The 18,427-nt window shown below is 37.8% G+C and overlaps 1 protein-coding gene and 1 pseudogene across 1 annotated transcript; both read left to right on the top strand.

Moving 5' to 3' along the window:
* Positions 1–2,675: 2,675 nt before the first annotated feature.
* On the top strand, positions 2,676–10,309 carry LOC148789366 (uncharacterized; annotated as a pseudogene).
* Positions 10,310–16,872: 6,563 nt separating this feature from the next.
* On the top strand, positions 16,873–17,253 carry LOC148789365 (uncharacterized). The gene has a single exon (XM_088882601.1). It carries the CDS (start codon positions 16,873–16,875, stop codon positions 17,251–17,253), a length of 381 nt encoding a protein of 126 aa, XP_088738727.1.
* The last annotated feature ends 1,174 nt before the right edge of the window (positions 17,254–18,427 follow it).

The raw sequence follows: 18,427 nt of genomic DNA, 5'->3' as shown, positions 1-18,427 counted from the left end.
ATTGTTGAGCATTTCTTTAACAATCCTCTCAATCTCTGTCTTCTGCCCATAAGCATACCTATAGGGGTGTTGCTTCTTTGGGATGGCTTCATGTATCAATTCAATAGCATGCTCAATACTTCTCTCAGGTGGCAAGGATTTGGGTTCTTCAAACACTCCCTCATACTGCTGCAATATTTTCAGTATTTCAGGGGCTTCTTCCTCAGACTTGATTCCCTTATTGCTCCTTATTACACCATCTCTAGTCACTGGGGTCACCTTCCTCAATTGTTGTGTCAGAGAATATGCAGTCAATGTTCTAGTTAAAGGCTCTTGAGGTAAAGTCTCAATTACCAGCTTTTGGTGGGGTAAGGATATAGAGACTCTTAGTCTGTGGAAATCTAGTTCAATGGGGTTGTAGGTGCTCAACCAGTAACACCGCAGTACCAAATCATACCCCCCTAACTTCAGCAATCTTACAGGGTGAGTAAAGTATATCCCTGCATCTCCCACTTGAACCCAGCACACACCAAGTCACTGACAAGTCGACTTCCATCTGCAACTCTTACTGTCATAGGCATAGTGTTTTCTAGTTTGAGATCAAGAATTCCAACAATTTTCTCATCCAAGAAGCAGTGTATGCTTCTAGAGTCTATTAAAATGAGGATATCTTTATCCTTCACCTTCCCACAAACTTTCAGAGTTCTGCAGCCAGTGCTCCCTCTCATTGCATGTAATGACACTAACACATCTTCCTCCTCATTCCCTTCCTATATTGCTGGAGTTTCTGTTTGATCTTCCTTGTCATCCCCTTTGTACTCTTCATCATTTAAAAGCATATACACTTGCTTATACTTGCACCTATGTCTTGGGACATATGGTTCATCACAGCGGTAGCATAAATTTTTTTCCCTCTTAGCTTTCACTTCAGCTTCTGTTAAGAACTTCTTTGGGTAGTCAAGGTTTTTAGGAGGTGGGTTCCTGGTCTGAGGCCTGAATGGGGGCTTTGGAGCAGGGTTCTTATGAGTTTGGTGGGCTCTTTTGAGAATAGCATTCATAGTGCACTCTTGCTTCCTAGCCAAGACCACTGCCTGATTTAAGGATGTAGGATCACAGGTTGATACAAATGACTTTACTTCCTCTTTCAATCCGCTAATAAACTTCATCATGAAGAAATCCTCATCAAGATTCCTGTTAAAAATGAGCATTTGGTCCTTGAGTTCCTCAAACCTCTCCAGATATGCATTGACAGTAGTTTCATGTTGAAGTCTATTGAAATCTGTTGTCACCCTTTCTCTGTCCAAATCCCCAAATCTTTCCAGTACATTCACTACATATCCATCCCACGTATGGAATTTTCTCCTCTCAACATACCCCTGAAACCAAAGTTCTGCTTTACCTTGCATATAGATTGAAGCCGTTGCAACTTTCTGATCTTCAGGGATGGGGATTAGCTGGAAGTATCTGGTGCATCTTATAATCCACCCCCTTGCATTTTCCCCATCAAAGTAGGAAAACTCCAATCTATTTAGAGCACTGTGATTACCATAATTACTTTGTGTCTGTGTCTCATGCCTGGGGACATTACTAGCTTCATGCCTGAGTGAGTTGTGCACTACAACTCGCGATGAGGATCCCTTCTCCATTGATGCTATCAGGCCCTCTCCTAAAATAGACTTGTTTCTATTGTAATGTTGCAGTTGCTCTACCACACTCTGCAACTGTTGTTGTATAGTTAGGACAGTAGCTTGCAAGCCTTCTTGTGCCTCCATCATCTGATCCATCCTGTTGTGTAGCTCGTCCTCAGTTACTTGCCTCCTTGCTCTTTCATCCATGACAAGGATATCAGTATTCTTCTGGGCTTCTTGTAATTCTTTTAAGTGAGTTCCGTCAGCCATTTATGTTTTGTATAATCTTTTAGGTCCGAGGATAGAGTGGCTCTGAGGCCTAATGTTATGGTTGGAGATAGTTTCAGAAAAATTTAGAATTGGGGGTGGGAAAATTCAGAGAGAAACAGAGAGATGAGGAATAAGAACTTGATAATTTCATTCATAATAATGTTCAATTAGCAACCATTGCTCTTACATAAAATGGGGACAAAAACTTCTAACAAAAGCTGGAATTACAATTAAAGATTTGCAGAAAAAAGAACACTGCAACTCGTCCTTGCTCTACTTACATTGGCACTCTTCTTTCCCACATGGACACAAAAGACAGTAGCTGTTGTTTTTCTCAGTTAGGCGTGCTCCTCAGCTCGACACGTGGCCTCTTTTGGTTCGTCAATTCTCGCAGCCTTCAGACAAAAAATCCCCAAATCGTAATATGCCCTAATCAGCGACGTTTCAAGCTAGGTCAGTCCAATTTTGCCCCAATTTAACCCCATCTTTAATCGCACGGTCCTCTTTAAACTCCCACGGTCACCTCCAATAGTCGCATTTCCAGCTGCAAACGCGACAATTGTTTATCACTCTAGTTTGTATTATTTACTTATTGCTAATATTAGTATAGACTCGCATGTTTACTTAACTTTACCATAGTGTGAAATACTATCTCCTATTTTCCCTAGTCTCTGATAGACATAACTACAGTGTCCTAGATCCACTAAATTCTTGAAGTAGTCTTAATCTTTTCACGCTTTGATAATGTCAGAATTTCATATAAGTTTTCTTCATCTTTCACACTATGGTAAAGTTAGAATGTGTCATACAAGCTTTCTGCTAAGAGTTGTTACACAGAGTACATTTTCTTTCTTGGAATTGTTTAAACAATAACTACAACCCTTGATTTTATACTTTCACATGGTTGCAGGTTCGGTGATAGCTGCTTCAAGTAAACAACTATTTTTGGAGGTTTTGAACCTCCAGGTATGAAGAGTTTTCTTGATATTGTTTATCCCAAGGATGTGTGGTAATATAAGTGTGAGATTATACATAGTTAAAAATCACAAAGTTTGTCTTTCAGTTATTGATTTGCCACTTAAAATAAGTAGTAATATAATAATGATATTCTAAGAGATGCAGCCATGCAGGACTACCCATAAACTCTATTCTTTTTTCTGAAACAAGAAATCAGCTATATAATTTTTTCATAAATATTACTAAATAATTGAGAGGTATATATATTTGTATCTATTGAGAAGATTTTAGTTTGATTAATGCCCAACAGTGTGATTGTCCAAGTTTTAGTTGTCTTATGAAAGTCTTGGTACATCTGAAATATAATAATATCCAAGACGGTGTTAATGAGTGTGAGAGGAATTGATACGTTATAGTTTTTATCTAAGTGCTTTGCTATTTAAACTTTCATCTTTAATGTTCTATGAAATTGGTTAAGGGCCTTTGGTTCATCTCAGTTAACACCGTAATGATGCATTATGGTGTTAAGACTAATTGAGATTGTTTCTACTTCAAATCATTTAACCTATTCCTAATATGGTGGCCTTTCTTGGTGATGAGTATTTTTTCTTTTGCTTTAACTGGTATGGTGGTGACTAAGTTATTACCTACAGTTGGAAATAGTATTGATATTGATCTAATCACTACTACTAAACATGGTTGCAAGTTCGATGACAACTGCTTGAAGTAAATAACTTTTCCAAGGGTTTAGACCTCTAGGTATCCAGAATTTTCTCTTGATTTATCCCAATGGTGTGTTACGATTTAAATATTCAATAAAAATAGTTGAAGATCATAGAATATATTTTTCAGTTGTATGTTTGCCACTTAATATACAGACGTTGAGATAATATTGAATCACACCAACATCAATCCACCAATTTTGAGAGCGTCAACTTTGGGCTATAAGGCACACCAATATTGTATCTCAATCTATAGTAAATGACGACGGTTCAATTAGTACTTTAATAATGTAGATTGAAGATAGTCCTTCCAACTTATTGCATAGGGGATACTATTACCCGTCTATTTGCCATATAATTCCTTATACTTTCACATCTAAATTATGGTCTCAGCAAAATTTGCCAATTCCATCTACACCTAACCACCATCATGTCCTAAATATTAATCCTCATATTTCAACACTGCATGCATGGCTGCAACCAGGTGCTTCAACTTCATCTTTCCCCTATACTGTGATCAACAATCTTCCATTTTCTGAAAACATTGGTCTACCAACTGAGCGTCAAAGTTTAGTCGCCAATCTACAATTAGTGGATGAATCTAGCACCAGACATGGAGTTATGCCACCTAGTTGTTGTGCTTATGATTCCTCATGTCAAAATGTGCATAGGGAAATGATCCCAAGTTAAGAGAGTATCACGAATTTGGAAAAGATCCTTCCTCACTTTATCCAGGGGAGTGTGATGGTGATGTTAACTCTGACATCACAGGTAAAGTCTTCATTTTACAGGTTTTAAATGTGACCTTATATTTGCTACACATGTTTTTCACTAACCAAGTTAAGTAATTATTTTACCACCCCGTATTTGTGGATTTTATAATATAATTTATTTATTGCAGATGATCTAATGGATGATCCCCCATTGAATAACAACAATTTGGAAGTTTCTACAAATTTGTATCCATGATTATTATGTATGGATTACCTAAAAATAGTTGCAAATGTTAAGTTTAATATTTAAACATATAACAATAAACTATCTGTAGGAAAGTTCACTGAAACATGGAATTTTGGACCACCAAATGAAATTTTTTGCTATTTCAAAGCCATCTTATGGTATGAAGAAAGATCTGTCATGTTTAGAAATTCCACTTTAGCAAAGTTCTCTATTTATTGTTGCGAGGGGAAATTAAGGTTACTGCTTCTTAGAGATGCTCCAAACTTCTTGTGAGGGTTGCTTGACTATTCAAGGGGTCGAAGAACTAGAAAGTTCAAGAGAATATCAGACCTTCCAACTTGATGTTTGCATTCACTTCTACTGGCAGAATTGTACATAGGGAGATAAATAATGGAGGCGGGCCGTACGTATACCGTATAAATAGCCAGAATCATCATAGAATTGGCTCTATACTTCCTCCAGCGGGTAGAAATGTTAGCTTTGCACAATTATATATATATGTATATATGACACTCAAAATGAGATAAAGAATCGCATGCTTGCTGTAATTCAATTGAAACAGCTTAGATCCTACCATCGTTTGAGGGTTAAGAGATGTGGTGGATGAATTTAATCCACTTCCTAAAGTATTTAGGATGGCTAGAGATCGTTTCCGGGGAAGTGATTTTGTGCTGGTGAGTATTAGATTAACTGGGTTAGGAAATCATGATGGACGTCAAGATAATCTACCAACAACTTCATAAGTTGCAGCACTTATAGTCGGAGATGGACACCAATCTATTAAAAATAGAGATATAATTGTAGAAACACAAAATAGGCATCTGCATAGAATAACTAAGTTGCACCCGAATTTCATGGCAATGCAATATCCAATTCTTTTCCCATATCCAGAGGATGGCTTTCCAACAGGCATACCGAGGAGTATAAGTAGAACAACCAGAATATTGCTAAGAGAAAATGGGTTAAAATACGGGCAGAGTTATACAGAGGATTGTGTAATATAGTTGTAGGAGGAGATACAATCCCGTCTTCTACTTGTAGAAGTTTTATCTTGCTGCCAATCTTTACTGGAGGTCCAAGATATAGGTTCTAGAACTATCAAGATGCAATGGTCATATGTAAATGGATAGGCCCATCAGATATCTTTTACAACCCCAATGGCCATTAATATAGTTGTTTTTGAAATTGGTATCGGATCAAAAGTATGAGGACAGGCCAGACATGCGAGTCTTCAAAATAAAATTGGAAAAAATAATTAAAGACCTGCTTCAGGGCAAGCATTTTGGTAGAGTTATGGCAGATATTTATTCTTCCCATGTCGTATTAATTTGTGAATATTTTAATTTTGAGTCTTAAGTTGTACTAAAATCATCTGATGATAATGTTATCCAATAATTGATTCTCATTAAACTATTATAAATAATTTTATCTTCTAACATAATAAGAGTGGATACCAGACAAATATTTTTAGCATTTTTCATGAACTAAGTTTAGAATTCTGTTGACATTAGCTTATAACTATAATGCATTTTGTTTTTCCTGATGTTTCTTCGAATATGAGTCAATAACAATTGTCACTTCCTCTTTTGATGGCATCACTGTTGCATCTTTGTATTCACTTATGTATACATATCCCATTAAATATTGCATCAATTTCTATTATATATTTGTCATGAAAATGTATTACATTTTACATTTCATATTGGGATTAAATGCAATTTTCGTCCTCTAACTATAACCCAATCCCATTTTAGTCATTTATCTATCTAGGATTTGAATTTGGTCCTCTATGTAATTAAATTGCTCAATTTGTTTTAGTCCTATTTTGGCCGGAAAAAAACCAAGACCGTCGGAAATTTACACGTGGCTCCTACGTGGACATTTAAATTGGGGCTGAGATCTCATTGGTTGAGATTTAAATGACTTGGCAATTTTTGAATTTAAAAAAAAAAAAATTACATGGCCAAACACTCAGCAAACGGCCGTCCGACGGCGGCGCGACGGACAACGACGGCGAGAAGATGAAAATTGCAAGATCTTTGCACACAGTTGATGAAAAACGACGGGATTGGTCTCAAACAACTCGCAACGACGAGAGTAAGCGAACAGTGGTGGTCCGCGACCGTGGGTCAGCGTGAGGATGGAGAAAACGGCGGCGGAATGTGGTTTCACGGCGACGATGATCGAGAGCTTCAAGTGAATGTATCTTTTCGCCTAGTTGATGAAAATTAATGAAACTAGTACCATTAGAGCCGCAATGAGTAGGTGAATCCAACGGTACCAGTCCGCGACCGTGGGTCGGCGTGAGGGTGGAGAAAACGACGGCAGAATGTGGTTTCACGGCAGACGATGATCGAGAGCTTCAAGTGGATGTATCTTTTCGCCTAGTTGATGAAAATTGATGATACTAGTACCATTAGAACCGCAATAAGCAGGCGAATCCAACGGTACCAGTCCGCGATCGTGGGTCATCACGACAGCAGAGAAAACAGCGGCGGAATGTGGTTTCGCGGCAGACGACGATCGAGAGCTTCAAGTGGATGTATCTTTTCGCCTAGTTGATAAAAATTGTTGAAACTAGTACCATTAGAACTGCAATGAGCAGGCAAATCTAACGGTACCAGTTTGCGACCGTGGGTCGGCGTGATGGAGGAGAAAACAGCGGTGGAATTTGTTTTCACGGCGGCCATGTAATTTTTTTTTTTTTAAATTCGAAAATTGCCAAGTCATTTAAATCTCAACCAATGAGATCTCAGCCCCAATTTAAATGTCCAAGTAGGAGCTACGTGTAAATTTTCGGCAGCCTTGGTTTTTTTCTGGTCAAAATAGGACTAAAATTGAGCAATTTAATTACATAGAGGACCAAATTCAAACCCTAGATAGATAAAGGACTAAAATGGGAATGAGCTATAGTTAGAGGACGAAAATTGCATTTAATCCTTTCATATTGTGGTGTAGTTGTATCTGTTGGAGGAAAACTTCTTTTGGTTTTCTTTCTCCGTCTCCTGATTCAATAATATGCTTTAACATGTTTTAATTTCATAGGTTATTTCTTATAATTTCATGTATTGGTCATGAAAGTATATCACATTTTTATAGTATACATTGTGGTGCAATTGCATCTGTTAGAGAGTAACTTCTTTTGGTATTCTTTCTCTATCCCTAATTTAGTAACATGCTTTAAAAATTTTGATTCCATAGGTTCGTTTATCATGATTCCATGATTTGAGTTGAAAGTATATCACATTCTTACACAGTTCATATTATGGTGGAGTCGAATCTGCTGGAGTAATAACTTCTTTTGATTTTCTTTTGTCTCATAGCATGCTTCAATAATTTTTTATTCCATATGTTTTTTCTCATGATTAACTTCTGCTTATGTTTAATTATATGTTAATGCTATAGGTGACCTTCAAGTATTAATCTTCAATATGGATTGACTGTGCTCATGATCATTATTTGTGGCATATATATATGATATTGAGTCTCAAGCTTCCTGATCCTATTATTAATAAATTGATTGATAGTTTTGGTTATGGGGACATAACAGTATGGTGGAAGGAGAGGGCTTTGATTTGGAGGGATTAAGAATAAACTTCGGTTTTAATGCATGTTATAAGAACAACCTGAAAGAATTGGTATGGTTCGGGAATGTGGTGGAAGTGTGAAATAAAAAATTATTTAAAACGGTTCAAATTGTTTCCTTTGAAATTTTTGAGCGTTTGGTGTTTGTCAAAAGCATAATATTAAATATATAACTATGTTAGACAAGTGACTAGAGGATGAAACAAAATTGAAACCTTACCTTTTGTTTCTATAGTTGAGCAGCAATGTACATTGTTCCCTTTACATTCTCCCGTTCACTTTAGAATCCAAATTAGAACCCCTCTAATTTGTCCACACCACACTAAGGAGGAGATATAGTTCTTGTTCTATTGCTAGATAGAACAAAGAACTAGAAGAAAAACAACTCCAAACAAATATTATTGTTTAGTGCTTTTGGAATATTTTATGTTCTAAATTGAATCCAATTCAATATAGAACAAAAAGGAGAACATTTTTGGAGAGAAAAAGGGAGCAAAATTTTGTGGCTATTATTGTTGGTTATTCATGATATGTGCGTAGTTTTTTGTATATTACATACAATTGAATTAAAAATTCAATAACCACCAAGTTTGCCTCCAAGACAACCTATACACACACATGCACATGACCTTCAATCATGATGAAAATAACCACTCCATTATCTTCATCATGGTGAGGAGTTTAAACTTCTCCTTTACTTGCTCCAACAACCCTCAAATGGGCTTGGACTTCAAATATGCACCGGACTTGATTTAATCAAATTAAATCAAGCTCAACTAAAGTCCATTGGACAATAATTAATTAAATTAATTTTAGCCCAACTAAGTCCAAAGATTTATTTAATTCAATTAAATGAATCTAAGCCCAAACTCTAATTAATTGATCCACTCAATTAATTAAACCACACCAAATAAATTAATTCAATTAATTTAAAGGTGTTAAGCCAAAATTAATTAATCCAATTAATTAATTCGCGTATTTAGTAACTTACAGTATTTGGAGAATCTTGATAACAATTCTCCACTACCGTAAATCAATAAGATATCTTTAGTCCTTTTCAGGTACTTAAGTATTGTCTTGACTGCGCTCCAGTGCGTCTCCACGGCGCATGCCTGATATTTGCTCATCACGCTCAAAGCGTACGCGACATCGGGCCTGGTGCACTGGATAGCATACTGAATGCTTCCTATGGCTGAAGTATAGGGGATGTCTGACATCCTTTTAAGTTCCTCATCAGTCTTGGGAGACTGCTTCTTGAACATCTTAATCCCATGGGACGGAATCCTCATTTTGAGTTCTTTATCTTGAATCTCTTCAAGACTTTTTCAACATACGCGGTTTAGGTCAACCCTAAGATCCTTCTAGATCTATCCCCATAGATCTTGATGCCAAGGATGTAAGAGAATCACCCATATCCTTCATGGAAAATTGTGTGGACCACCATGCTTCAATACCGTCCAACATCTTAACATCATTTCCAATGAGTAAGATGTTATCTACATAAAGCACAAAGTACGCAACCGCGCTCCCACTAATTTTCTTGTATACACAAGGATCAAATTCGTACTTGATGAAATCATAACCCCGTATAACTTCATCATAACGTGTGTTCCAACTTTGGGAAGCTTGTTTAAGGCTATAGATGGACCTTTGGAGACGATAGACCTTTTGTCCTTCTCCAATGGAAGTGAGACTATCGGGCTGATCCATATAGATCTCTTCCTCAATGAAACCATTAAGAAAAGCCATTCTCATGTCCATCTTCCATACATCATAGTCATACCATGCTGCTATGACAAGCAGAATCCGAATGGACTTGGCCATGGCTACAGGCGAATAGGTTTCCTCAAAATCGACCCCAGGTCGTTGAGTGTATCCTTTTGCTACGAGCCTAGCCTTAAAGGCTATAACCTTCCCGTGATCTCCAAGCTTACGTTTGTATACCCATTTGCACCCAACAGATTTAACAACTTTAAGTGGGTCTACAAGGGTCCAAACTTGATTTGAACCCACCGAGTCCATTTCGGATTTCATGGCCTCAAGCCACTTATCCGAATAGATGCCCGACATCGCTTCTGTATATATTCTTGGATCATTATCCAATTGACTGGTCAATCCCAGAAATCTGTACCTATCAGGTGGTCGTGATTTCCTGGTCGACTTACGGAGGACTGGAGCACCATCACTAGGAACTATAGGCTCAAATGATGTTCCTTCGTTCTGCTGAGGTGTCTCACTTGTTTCCTCAAGTAGGACCTCATCGCGTCGGCTATCCGTAGGAAAACGATTTTTCAAGAACACTACGTTCCTTGAGACAAAAACCTTTTGCTCAGATAGATCATAGAAGTAGTATCCCGTAGTTTCTTTCGAATATCTGACAAATCTGCGCAGACTAAACCTCGAGTCCAGTTTGTCTCCCACTAGCCTTTTGACTTATGTGGGACTACCCCACACTCTCAAGTACTTGTAGGACGCAGGCTTGCCATGCCACATATAATATGGCGTCTGGGGCCCATCTAGATGGCGCCATGTTAAGTAATTTGGCTGTCGTCTCAAGAGCGTGACCCTAGAAGGAAGGGTGCAATTCCGTAATACTCATCATGGATCGAACCATGTCCAACAAGGTACGATTCCTCCTTTCAGCCACGCCATTCAGGTCTGGCATTCTAGGAGGAGTCCATTGAGAGAGAATTCCATTCTTTTTTAAATAATAATTGAATTCACCACTAAAATACTCTCTGTCTCGGTCTGACCAAAGGGCTTTAATTTTACGGCCAGTTTGATTCTAGACTTCAAGTCTGTACTCCTTTAACCTTCCAAAGGCCTCAGACTTGTGTAACTCATTAGGTAAACATAACGATACCTGAGTGATCATCGGTAAAGGTTATGATGTATGAGAATCCTCCTCTAGACGGAGTATTTAATGGTCCATAGACATCCTTATGGATCAAATCCAAAAGACTGTTGGCAAGCGCACTTTGTCCAACAAAAGGTTTCTTGGACTCTTTGAGTCTACGAAATCGTCTACCTCTAGATTCTTTGAGTCTACCAACTTTCTCATCCTATCTTTTTAGATATGGCCTAGCTTACATGCCATAATTGTGCGTTTTCATGATTATTTAATTTTCATTTGTATTGGGTAGTCATAATCCGATTAGACTGTTGGAAAATATAAAGACCATTTACCAATGTACCAAGCAGATGATAGTTATTATCAATCATCAAATAAAAACTATGTTTATTGATCGTAAATATATAACCATCATTATCTAAAACAGGAATGAAAATAATATTCTTCATCATGCTTGGTACATAATAACAGTCTTTTAATTCTATCCGAATATGATCACTAATAACTAAGTCAAGAGATCTCACGGCTTCCGAGCGACGGCCTTCGCATCGCCTAGCCTTAGAATCATCTCATCCTTACTTGGCTTTCTGCTTCTTTCCAATACCTGTAAGTTATTGCAAATGTGAGCTCAACAGCCGGTATCCAATACCCAAGAAGTAGAATTAGTTATCATATTCACTTCAATCATAAATGCACCTGGGTTGGAGAGGAGTTGTGGGCACTCCCTCTTTCAATGCCCCTTTCCTTGGCAATGATTACAAACATTATTTGCCTTCGACTGCTGAGAGCCGCCAACCTTCCCTTTCCCTTTGTCAATTCGCACAGGAGCAGTAGGGGGCCTCTAAGCGCTAGCAGTGGCTGCAATGGCTTTTCCCTTGCCCTTCTCCCTCTTCCAGCGTCCGGCCCTCTTGCCTTTCGCTTTGGAGATTGAAGCCTTAGAGGCTTGGTCGGTATGACTTGAGTCCCCGGCTCCTATAATACGGGAGTAGTCCTTAGACTTAATGAATCACGACAGTCACGTGCATGCGATGACTGTATCTTTGACTTGTGCAAGAGGTGATTGTGTCTCAAATATGGTCACCATGATCCTTGTCAGTGCAGTCAAATTATGTTGTTAGGATGGTGAGTTCTAAGAAGAGGATCTGTCCACTGTCAAAACGTGAAAGAGGTATCACCTATGCACTTGGAGATGATTTTCAAACAAAAGAAAAATTGTAAATTGGATGTATGGTTGATATCTATTTTTTAATTGCATCATTAATATATTATTTTCTGCATTTAATTATGTTTTTAGTAATTGATATTGGATATCTAGTGTTAAATATATCGATTGTATTTATTTGTTTAACATGTTTATATTTGATATAAATGTGTTAATTCTTGTTTATTTGATAAAAACTAGGAATGATCACAAAGCCCATTCTTCGACTAATTCAATTACAACTAATGTTTGCTACATTTGATTGAGGTGTCTCTCCACTTGATTTCTCATGGAGCTACTCCTTACGTCAGTTATCCAATGAAATCCAATTTTACTTAGGATAACAAATAAACATGTACAAACCTAGTTTGTCTCCCATTAGTCCCTTAATGAATGTGGATCATCCCATATACTGAAGTACATTGTAGAAACAGGCTTCCCATGCCACATGGGCCAAGGTAGTTTTGTGAAGGAACAATCGAACCAAGTCCAACAAGGTTCATTCCCTCCCTTATCAGAGACACCATTCAATTATGGCACTCTAAAGAAGAACTCTCGAATGCCTGTCATTATAGTTGGCGCAACCAGTCATTTTAGTTGGTTCTGTTAAATTTATTAGCCTCAAGAAATAATCCCCCCCCCCACTAATGTTCCAAAAGCCCACCACTCTCAATTAGGGTTTGGGAAAACCATTTTCTAGTGGATTTGGAGTCCACAAACGTAATTCTCCATACCTCGCTTTTACAATTCACCCGAAAAACAGCTTTGTAGGAGGTAACCATTACCATCCTCGGTGTTTATCCAATAAACAATAATTAACATACTTATATCAAATATAAATTGTTGGCATAGATGACCAGAAAGCCAATTAGATAGCACTGGACGTAATCTGTTTTGACAATACTCGATATTATGCAATATTATTTAGTGAATAAAATGAGTATTCACTTAATTGGCTTCTTTATTTGTTGTGCTCATTCTCTATGTTTACATTCACTTGAACTCACAACAAAGCCCACAGACCACTCAAAAACCATGCAGTTGGACTGTGCATTGGATAGCGGTAATGAAATCAACTATCCAAGGATTGGGTCTGAAACGTTCCAAGTTGAGGATCTCGAGATTGGTCATCGAGTGTCCTATGGAAACTTGCACCAAGAGTCGTATTCATTTCATGAGTGCCACATTTCATCCTTGACAGACAAGGTGAGTCTATGCGATCTTAGTGGGTTGATAGGTTAGGTGTCGAATCGACTGAACTGACTCGTGGGAATCGTCATATGCAAGCCTTTGAAGCTTGGTCAATATGACTTGGATCCCCAGTCATGATAGTATGAAGTAGTCCTCAGACTTGACGAATCACGGCAGTCACATGCATACAATGGTTATATCATGGATGTACGCGGGAGGTGATTTTGCCACAGACATAATCATCATAAGCCTCATCCAGTGCAGTCGGAGTACATAGCAAGGACGGTGAGCTCCAAGGAGAGGATCCATCCCCTATCAGCATATGATAGAGGTATCTCCTATGCACTTGGAGATGCGGTCAAGCCGTACGAACCTGTGGACACAATGGTTGATCAAATAGGAAAAGAGGTTCCTATATCGATCAATTAAGCGTAACGTGGTCTCAAGTATTAAAGCATAGATGTCTAGTCCAAGACAGAAACTGACATTGAATTTCATGGACGATAGACGGAAGGACCGTACTCGTATGTACTCGAGAGCCTAAATATTCATACGGACATTCACCTAGTCTCTAGTGCCATCGACCGTTGCTAGACAGCGACCCATGGTAACGAGCTTTCTCAATCAAAAGTTGATCAAGAATTACTAATTAAATTTAATTTAATTAATAATAGTATCGGACACTAGCTCAAGTCTAGCTGAAAGGTGAACCTGAAGAGTCACACACAAATTCTCGAGAAAGGATATGGAATTAATTTTGAATTAATTCTATAAGTAATTCGATTACTTACAAATGAGAGATCGATTGAATGGAAGACCCAAAGGATAAATTAATGACATTAATTTATATTGGGCTTATCCTTATTAAATAAATTTGGATCATATTAATTAATAAAGACAATTTAGGGCTTATGTATTTAATTAGATGGATTTTGTTTAAACTGAATTTAATTAAAATTCATTGGGCCTTGAATTTTATTTAATAAAATAGGCCAACCCAATTTTTGAGCGCATGGAAAAATTCTTTGGAAGGAAAAATTGACCAACAATTTGTATTTTTGGAAAGTGCAATTTTGGTCATTAATGGGATCCTCTTCATGTGGAATGAAGAGAAAAGTACCATGTAGATAAAGGAACGTATCTCGACACATTCTTATTCATCAATACAAGATATATAACACATTATTATACAACACAAAAAAATCCGTCCTCCTTCCTTAGCCAATTCAGCCGCCCCTCTCTCTCTCTCTCTCTTCACTTGGAGTAAATTTTTCATTTGTTTTCTTCTAGCAAGGAGTTCAAGAGATCCTAGTTTCAGTATGGTGTGGACGCACTTAGAGGGTTGCTACGTTGGAACCTTTGGTGAACGTTTCAGTTAACTAAACGAAAACTAAAAGGTATCATCTTCACCCTTTTAATTTTCTCATTTCATACCAACAGTTTCATTTGGTTTTATGTTTTTCATTTTCATACTACATCGAACGCCCGAGAACTCCAAAGGTACATCCCTTGGTTCGTTGGTTTAATTTTTTTTTTATTTTATGCATTTACGCTCCACTTCCGCTTGCTCGTTCTCGGGTCGTTCCCCTTGTTTCTTCAAGTGGTATCAAAGTCCGGTTCGATGTAGAGACTATTGGATTTGGGTGATTGACATGTTTATGTGTCTTTTATGGATTTTAAAGAATATTTTATGCTTTTTCTTATTTGTAATTCTATGAAGAAAATAACTTGTTTGAATTTTGCATTTGATTGGATGGATTCAAGTAATTTGAAATATTTGTATTTTCTGGAAACACTTGTATTTTGATTTGGTGAAACAATTTCTTTTTAAACTGCAGCAACAGCGCATGATATATGCGCGACTGTGCACGCGCAGGCAGCATGCACGCATAGGCCGCTCTTTCTGTCCAGGCAATGCGTGCGAAGGCAGCGTGGGTGCTCTGTGGATGTAGGCCAACAGCCTATAGTTAGGCTGTTGTTTGCCCAATTTCTTTGAAAATTGGATTTTTTTAATTTTTTAGAAATTATTAATTTTACTGTTTTAATTTTAGAATAATTTCAATTTTTTCTAAAATTAAATTACATGATTAATATGGTGTAATATATGCATTGGATGCACATGGTTCATGGATCATCCTTTTAATTGCGAATTTCAAACTTGTGTTTTCTTCATATGATTTATTTTTATGATATTGGATATTATTGGCCTATGATTTTACATGGAATGTATGTTATGTGATGATGGATGATCGTGGAGCCTTCTTGTATGCTTATGTTTATGGGTGGGCTTGTATTCCCTTGTAATTTTTCTTCTCTCTTCTTCTCATTTTTTGCCATGGAATAATAAGGCTTGCTATCCTCCTCATTATGTACTGCCACCAACTTCTAATCGGGGTTTCTTTTTAGTTGTAATGAGAGTAGTGTAGGAGTTTTGGTGAGAATTTTTATTTTTGTAATAAAGCAAACCCATGGAAAAGAAGGTCCACGGAGAAGGAGTCCCACAAAGGAGTTACAAGGCCCATTTATATGTTAATGGATAAATTACTTATGTAATATAATAGAGCCATCTTAGACAGACTATAGAGACTTACTGCGGGCTCAGTGGGTCGCATAGGTTGGGCTCGTGATCATCCAACAGGAGTATGCTAGGTTATTTTGCATGCGATGCGTTTAATGCTTTTTATATTTATTATGTTATGAGGTCTTCGTCAAACACTCAAACCTAACTCTCACTTCGTTGGACCACGTTCAATATTAGGCTCATAATGGACTTAGATCAAAATTATTTCTATCTGTCCAAGCATTCCATCCACAACAATGTGGTGAGAAAGCTACCACTACCCAAATGTGGTCCCATGAGTCGTGGCACACTTGAACTGGAGGAAAATTGCACCATTGTTGTGAACAAAGGTACGCTTTCATTATTTCCTTGTCTCATGAGTTGTGGGGGGCAACGAATGAAGTGTGATTTGGTTGATGGGTCGAGTCTAACACTGAGTAACATGATTCGCTTGGAGTTATCAGGATCATGTGAAGAGGTGAGACAAACATCTTGGGAATTTCATGGAACGAGAATGGTATAGGTTATCTCCCACAAGGCTCTTTCCATGTCAATAGTAAAATCGGGACATGGTAAATTGTTCTTGTGGATCCCAAACCCACTAGAAAATGGTTTTTCCGAAACCTATTTATAATGTTGAAATTATTTGCTGATTTCTGCTTTTAATTTCTCTTATGTAGAACAATGTCTAGGAATTCTTTAACCATGATTATGGAGACTAACAAATTCAATAGCACGATCTACAAAGACTAGCTTAGGAATCTTAGAATTGTCCTAGATTTTCAGAACTAGGGCTATGTCTTGGACAAGTCACTCCTGACGGCCTTGTCTGGAGGGTCCTTGCATGATGAGCGTATCACGTTCGAAAGTGACATGAGGACAACTGCAAGGTCCACAATATCATATTAGTTTCAAGGACCAATGACATCCAAAAGCAATATGATAGGTTGGAAGATGTTCCCTCGATAATGCTTTGCATGAAAGAGGTTTATGCAATTCCTTATAGGCATATTAGATACGCTGCCACAAAAGCATTCTTCGGGACTAAGGTGACTGAGGGATCCGCTGCACAAAATCATAGGTTCAACATGCTAACCCTAGTGGAGAAGCTTGAAGACCTCAAAATTGGGCTTAATAATAGCACGTACATCGACGTGATCCTTCAATCACTTCCTCCATCCTGCAACCCGTTTATTAACTACAACATGAATGGACTTGTGAACTATATTCATGAGTTAATTAACATGCTAGTTGAATACGAGGCAATAACTCACAAGTTTGCCCCAACTGTATTAGTAGGAGAGGCTTCGACCTCCAAGGCGAAAGGCAAGAGGGCAGGATGTTGGTAGAGGAAGAAGGGAAAGGTAAAATTGGCCACTCTAACGGTTCGGGCCCCTTGCTGCCCCAATGGGAAAGGGCAAAGGCAAAGGTAAGGATGGCGGTTCACAACGATCAAGGGCAAATGATGTCTGCATTTATTGTATAGAAAAGGGCATTGGAAGAGAGAGTACCCACAACTCCTTTTACCCAGGTATGTTTGTAATTGAAGTGAATATACAAATTTTGCTTCTTGGGTATTGGATACCGAGAGCTCACATCTGCAATGATTTGTAGGTGCTGGAAAGAAGCATAAGGCTGCGTAAGGATGCGATGGTCTTAAGGCTCTGTCCTGGCGGCGATTGATGCTGAAGCCGTGGGATCTCTCAACTTAGCTATTAATGATCATATTCGGATATATTTAAAGAACTGTTATTATATACCAAACATGATCAAGAATATTATTTTCATTCCTGTTTTAGACAATGATGGTTATGCATTTACAATCAATGATAATGGTTTTTATTTTATGATAGATAACAACCTTCATCTGCTTGGTAAATTAACTAATGGTTTTTATATTCTCCAACAGTCTAATTGGATTATGACTACCCAACATAAATGAAAAATAAGTAATCATGACAGCACACAAACTTGGCATGCGAGATTAGGCCACATCTCCAAAGATAGGATGAGAAAATTGGTAGAGTCGAAATGTCTAAAGGTAGATGACTTGGATAATCTACCAACTTGCAAATCCTGTCTGAAAGGGAAAATGACCAATAAACCTTTTATTAGGCAAAGTACGCTTGTCGATGGTTTGTTGGATGATCCATACGGACGTCTGTGCACCAATGAATACTCTAGCTAAGGGAGGATACTCATACTTCATAACCTTCACCGATAGTTAATCATGGTACCGTTATGTTTACTTTATGAGGTACAAGTCTGAGGCCTTTGGAATGTTTAAGGAATTCAGACTTGAAGTTGAGAATTAAACTGGCTCTAAAATCAAGACCCTTCGGTCAGACCGTGGTGGAGAATATTTAAGTGGTTAATTCATGGATTAATTTAAAGAGAATGGAATTTTCTCTCAATGGACTCCTCTTGGAATGCCGTTTCTTAATGGTGTGGCTAAAAGGAGGAATCGGATCCTGTTGGACATGATCCGATCCATGATGAAATTTTACCAAACTGTCCCTGTCT

This window comes from Sesamum indicum, linkage group LG1 (assembly GCF_026168435.1).
Source record: "Sesamum indicum cultivar Baizhima isolate 11 linkage group LG1, ASM2616843v1, whole genome shotgun sequence".
Classification (NCBI taxonomy): Eukaryota; Viridiplantae; Streptophyta; class Magnoliopsida; order Lamiales; family Pedaliaceae; genus Sesamum; species Sesamum indicum.
This window is presented reverse-complemented; position numbering and strand designations above follow the sequence as displayed.

Coding starts and splice junctions, on each gene's coding strand:
- LOC148789365 (XM_088882601.1), top strand. CDS start 16,873: ATGCTTTGCATGAAAGAGGTTTATGCAATTCCTTATAGGCATATTAGA.